This window comes from Lutjanus erythropterus, chromosome 14 (genome assembly GCF_056507025.1).
Source record: "Lutjanus erythropterus isolate fLutEry1 chromosome 14, fLutEry1.hap2, whole genome shotgun sequence".
Taxonomy (NCBI): domain Eukaryota; kingdom Metazoa; phylum Chordata; class Actinopteri; order Lutjaniformes; family Lutjanidae; genus Lutjanus; species Lutjanus erythropterus.
In genome coordinates, this window is record NC_139330.1 from 26609832 (window position 1) to 26615727 (window position 5896).

General features: G+C 42.4%; 1 protein-coding gene across 1 annotated transcript; it reads right to left on the reverse strand.

Annotated features, from left to right (window-relative positions):
* Positions 1–240: 240 nt before the first annotated feature.
* Positions 241–5508, reverse strand: etaa1b (ETAA1 activator of ATR kinase b). The gene is made up of 6 exons (XM_084736604.1): positions 5191–5508; positions 4576–4701; positions 3877–3935; positions 3657–3766; positions 1728–3094; positions 241–699 (listed from the first exon to the last, which is right to left on the reverse strand). Exons 1-6 carry the CDS (start codon positions 5327–5329, stop codon positions 587–589), a joined length of 1914 nt encoding a protein of 637 aa, XP_084592730.1. The 5' UTR covers positions 5330–5508; the 3' UTR covers positions 241–586.
* Positions 5509–5896: the final 388 nt, after the last annotated feature.

The window sequence follows — 5896 nt, forward strand, 5'->3', positions numbered from 1 at the left end:
GTAGAAGTTGCAGGAACATAATGTGTCTTATCAAACTCATACGGTAGAGAATACAGCAGTCACTGCCTGTGTTCACTGTAAACTGTAGGCACCAGTTTCTGGTGGATAACATCTACAACACACTGTATTTCAATGTTTGCTGCACTGCAGTTTGAGAAGTTACAGCTGGAACTAATTACTTAATAGAAAATAGTGTAAAACGTTTAGAAACAACAGAAAAATGTCAGCATGTGGAAGAACTTTAAAACTTGGTTTATGTTAAGAATTTGTCAAAGTCAAAATGTGAAAAAGTTCAAGAAAATCTCTTTTAATGTTATCCCAGCACCAGATCTGAGACTTGCATCAAACGGCGCATTCAACTCCCTTCTCATTAACATTAGCAGCGATAACAACAGGCATCTACTTGTCCTTTCAGTGCAGAGTCAAGCAGATCATCCAAAACCTGGTGATCTAATACTGAACTATTAAAACTATCAGGGATGATAACTAAGTATCTTAGTAAGCAGGTACTACTGGTATGGAATGACGAGTTTTGTAAAGGCTTATTACAATAAAATAATGTCCCTTCAGTTAAGACAGAGCTCTTCTATGGTTTTGGGGTGTTCTGCATTCGCAGTCTCCTCCTGGCCAAAGCCTCCTGTTTCTTCCTCTCGATCTCGGCTGCAGAGCACTTCCCTGTCATCTGGCTTGTGACAAAAACTGGAAAGGAGGAAGGAAAGTGAGAAAAATGAATGGAAACACTGAATATGTTTATACTGAGAATCAAAGCACTTGCAAAGACCTGAAGAGAAAAGGGTAAATCAGCCCTACGTCAGAACTTGTGTGTCGTTGCTATGGCTCTGAACAACTTAGTTTTAATTTGGTAACATAAAAATAGTGCTACCATAACTTAGATCAGGGGGTGCCCGTGGTGAAGCTCGTTTAGAGGCACAAAACCCCCCTATCCCTCCATGTCCAGAAAAAAAATCAGTCTGCAATTCATTGGAAATGAAGCTTCCTGAGGTTTGGCCTCTTGACAGCACCACAAATTAAAGCCATGGCACTGTGTTTACTGTCTTTGGGGAAGAGTTGTTCATGTGCACATGCACTGAACTGTCAGTGATTATAAGAACAACATGTGACATCTGTTTTACTTGTGAGTTTTCACTTCAATATCCAGTCTTAAAGCAAAACACTAAAGGACAGGAGATGAGGAGAACTGCAAAGATGCATTGAATTAACCAAAATAGACTTTTACCAAGAAGAATAAAAGCACTGAACTTTATCTTAAAGGACCAGCGTGCAGGATTTAGTGAAATCTATCTGTCAGCTTGGACACTGCAAATACCTCGTCTCACCATCCCCTTCCAAGCATGTAGAATCTATGGTGGCTGCGGAACCCATGCAAAAGGCAAAAGGCCATTTCAAAGGCCAGCATTTGGTTTGTTCCTTCTGGGCTACTGTAGAAAGAAACATGCCAGTACAACATGGGGGTCTTGGCATTAGAGGACCCTCTCCCTCTATAGACATGAACTATCATATTCTGCTTTTCTTACCCTCAGGTGTGCAGAAACTACAGGTTTATTTTGCATTTTTAAAATGCAAAAATGGGGAATTGTCAGTTATCTTATCAGTATCAGTCATGTGAAGCAGGCAATTCATGGTGTTGGCAGGGAAAAAAATAGATGCTTCCCTAATATAATTTTTAATATTGCCAAGATGCAAATACCAACATTCTGACAGCTTACCTTTGTTGCTTATAACTGCTGAGTCCGACACATTTCTCTTGAAGGCTGTGTGGTGGGACTTCTGTGGTGCTCTGGCTGTCACTGTATGTGGCTTCATGTCCATATTCCCTGCCCGGAAAGTTCCAGAAGAATCCTTAAACTGGCTAAATGTGCCCAGACTCATGTGGCTTCCTGGGAGGCTTTGAGACATCCGTGATTTGTTGTTGGCACCTTTCATGGGAACGTTCCATCCTTGGTAGTTCACAGCTTCACAGCTAGTCCCCGGTAATGAGTTAGAACGAACAAAAGCACATGCCGACTGTCTGTTAGCGCTGGCATTGGCGTTCGTGGACCGGGCTGTGTCGATTGGCAGAGGTGCGGTGATTTTCTGCTGAGTGTGTACGACAATATCTTGTTTTTCTTGGAAGTTGCTGGGGCTCACTTGTTGTGGCTGACTGTTGGAGATCCTCTCCACACTGTCACATACCTGGTAGAGCAGCGCGTCGTCATCCCCATCGTCCCATAAGCTGTCTGAAATGCCTTTAACAGAGTCTGCAGGCTCCGCCTGATCGTTAGTGATCTTGTCAGGTTGAGGAGTCTTTGTGGTAGCAGATTTCTGCTCAGACATCTGTGGTTTGGATTGTATAACAGTGAAGCCGGACTTGGAAACGTCCTTAGCAGCCATCCTGGCCTGGAAGTGAGGGTTGGGCTCTAACTTGAAAGTGCTTCGGTTGGTAGTCTTTGGTTTGGGACACAGTTCCTGGAGTGCACTGCAGCTTGGCTTGGAGTGCAGGTTTGAAGGCTGATGTGCAGAAGGTTTGGTCGGAGTAGTGTTTGTCTTAGTGTTTGACTGCAAGGTGGTTTTAGGGTTGCTGTCATGTTGCTGGTCAGGATTCTGAGTTATCGCCAGCACAAAAGAGTCATTAAGTAGGTCATCATTCTCCCAGTCGTCATCAAAGTCATCACAATTGTTGGTAGTTAAACCCCAGGACCCTTTTTCTTCTGCAGGACGTGCAGCTGTAGACTTATCAGCTGATTTGAGCTCTGATTGTCGGGGTTCAGCTGTTGTTGAAGTCACAGGCTGGTCTTTTACTTCCTGTGAAAGGGCTGATGTTGAGGACCCCTGGCTCAGCCGGCCGCTGACTTTCTGAGTGGAGCAGTCGAACAGAGCATGCAGTTCCGCCTCTATCTGATCCGATGAGGACGGACACTTTAGGTCCTTCACATTGCAAGGGGATGACGTCTCTCTCAGTTTCGTTTTGGACCTGTTCCAACGTTCATTGTGGTTGTAGTTAAGAGTGTTGAGCTGTTCCGAAGTCTCCTGGTCTTGCTGCATGTTCTCGTCAAACTGCCTGGCCAGTTTCATGAGGTCGTCCACACTGCTCTGCCTGTAGAGGGGAAACGATAGACAAGAAAAATAATTAGCAGTCCAAAAAGGACAGGAAAAAAGAGCTGTACTTATTCAACTCTTTCCTCTCAATACTGATTCCAATAGCTGAACCGATCCCATACCAGTGCATTAAAAAAAGACATATGGAACGCTGCTGGGAAGTAGCAGGGTCCTGTTGTGGCAGGGTTTCCCCCGGGTGTATTGGAAGCCTGGTGGCATTTTATTTATTAATTAAGTACTTCTAGGATGTTTGCAATGTTGGGCCCAGTGAAATCTGTGTTATGGCTTTTCTTAATTTTAATGCTGCCAACAGTCTGACACTGGCACATGTAAAAAAAACAAAAATAAAAACACTTGGCTGTCAGCCCCAGTTTAAGATACTTGCCAGTCGGCCTAACAGCTTTGCCGGAGGAAACCCTGCTTTTTGGGGTTATGTATTATTGGAATGGTTGTATACTTGCAGATACCAGCATTTTAAGCAGCATCAGGGGCAATTAGGAACAACTGTAAAAATAATATAGTGCTACAGGTAAAATTGGGTCAAAACATTGATTACGCACCGAGAGGACTTCTTCCTGACTCTGGGCTTGGGAATGTCTGGTGTACAGGGGATGGCACTGTCACCGATCCACTGCAGCAGAGGAGATTCAGTTGCCTTCCGTTTCACATCCTGAGTAAGACACAAGCAAAAAGTTGTTTAATGTTAAAATAAATTCCCATCACTCAGCACTCAGACATGATGATTGAGTCAAATCAAATATTTCTGAAGAAATAACTGACCTTTGGAGCAATTCGGTTGACAATATCTGATATTTCAACAACTCTGGTGTTCCTGAGCCCTGCCCCAGAGAACAGATTAAAACAGATGTTTGTTATGCTACTAACAGTACTAAGAACAATGCAAATCACACATGATAATAAATAAGACCCATGTTGAAACATTTAACATCACAACATTTAAATGCACAATAGGACCTTGTTTTTTAATTTATCTTTGAAAAGCATTCAAGACCGTCAGTTTTTCAGTTTCTTTCAAATGCATGGTAATGTTCCAGTTAGTTGCATCTATGTGATAGTTTCCTTCACAATGCCCAGGGACAATAAGTAAAACAGCAAGAAGCATGCTGAGCAGGTGTGTATGTTGCCATTCATGCTGTGCTGTCAAAAATATCGACTTATCAATACATATGAATTCTGAATGTCTGAAATGGATTCAACACTCATATTCCACCACAAAGGGGTTAGCTTTTTGGTTGCCATGTCATAGCCTCGATATATTTGTCTTAAAAAAAAAAAAAAAAAAAAAAAAAATTGTGCCCTTAATGTTGTGTCATATTTTCCCCATAGTATTAAAAATAGTATTGAATATTGATATTGCAGGGAATTTATTGTACTGAAGTTAGAAATTCCCATATTGCGACAAGGATACATGTATAACCTGTCATTCACATGTGATTTCTGAGTATCAGTGTTGTTTACCAGTATTAGCTGGAGTGGGAGACGTGGGATCCCAGAAAATGTCTTGTGATGGTTCCACATCTGGAGAATTTCCATCATTCAGTCCTGGATATCTGCTGCAGCCTCTGCGATTAGGACTCTGCAAATCTGTATCAAACAGATATCAAATGTTAGATCATATCACCTTGATGAGAACATCCACAGTTCATTTGCTATGGTTAATTATCTTAGTGTAGTTAACATCACGTTATACATAATTAGACTGTTATGCATGAGTTTTTATAGTATAACAATGTTAACATTTTACCATAGAAGCAATCCAAATACCATCTCACACAGATGTTTTTCTCAACAGATATATCTCATTTTCGTCTTTCTCACAACATCATGTAGACAGTGTCAATAACTCATATGTGCTGGTGTTTTTTAATAATAAGTTGTGTGTTATGTGAAATCAGTTGAAGTAAAAAGTCATCCAGCATGTTGTGACTGTTTTCTCGCCTAATGGCCGCCGCCACTCCTCCTTCGTGTCCGCAGTTAGGGGTTAAATGTTGCCATGCCATCAGTTTGTTCCGTTATTCGGCATCAGCGATGAGCAGCAGATCGTTGTGTATTTTAATCGATTCGCGGCCTCACCTTTACACACTGGTGATGTTGCTGTGCCTGGCATCTGCTTTCCTGTGATGTTGTCTTGTGTTTTGCTGTGACAAAGTTTGGAGACACTCCTCCACAGGTCAGAGAACTCAGTCTTCCCTGCAGCAGCAGGCTCTGACATGGTGCTTTAAAACAGCGGGAGCGACGCAGCCATTGTTCAACATTATTATATTAACTGCTTCCTGGATGCTCCGTGGCTTAAAACAGCGCGGCCGATACTTTTTTGTTCAAAGTTTGTTCATGTTTTCGCCAACACTTTTGTTGTGTTTTTGCCTTTCGTTCATTCACTCGGAGCAAGCCGCCATGTTTGTCTGCGACGTCATCAAACTACGGGTGCCGGGCGGGGTTTGTCGCTGCGCGTTCGATGAAGACTCAACATGCAGACAGACTGGAGCACCTTTGGCGCAACTTAGACAGAGCTGCTGGAAGGTATGTACGGAAGTGTGCGTGTCTGTGAGTCGCTCTCATGGTCTCATGGTTGTTGTATGAACTGCATACTGAAAAAAGTGTTGCCCAAACTTTATAAAGTGACTGCAAGCCAGCGCTTTTCAAACAGGGGTCCTTGACTGGGTTGTAGGGGGTCCTCACTTTAATAAATATTTTGGAAATTGAAACATCAAGGGTAAGCCATTTTGAAATTTACAGTGAGCCTAGATTAATCATTGATGGACAAACTTTATCATCTTCA

What these genes read in the sequence shown, in the direction of transcription:
- etaa1b (XM_084736604.1), bottom strand. Translation starts at nt 5,329, where the DNA reads ATGTCAGAGCCTGCTGCTGCAGGGAAGACTGAGTTCTCTGACCTGTGG. An exon ending in TCAACCGAATTGCTCCAAAG is followed by an intron (nt 3,767 to 3,876) that starts GTCAGTTATTTC and finishes TGTCTTACTCAG; the next exon opens with GATGTGAAACGGAAGGCAAC. An exon ending in AGCAGTTATAAGCAACAAAG is followed by an intron (nt 700 to 1,727) that starts GTAAGCTGTCAG and finishes CCTCCTTTCCAG; the next exon opens with TTTTTGTCACAAGCCAGATG.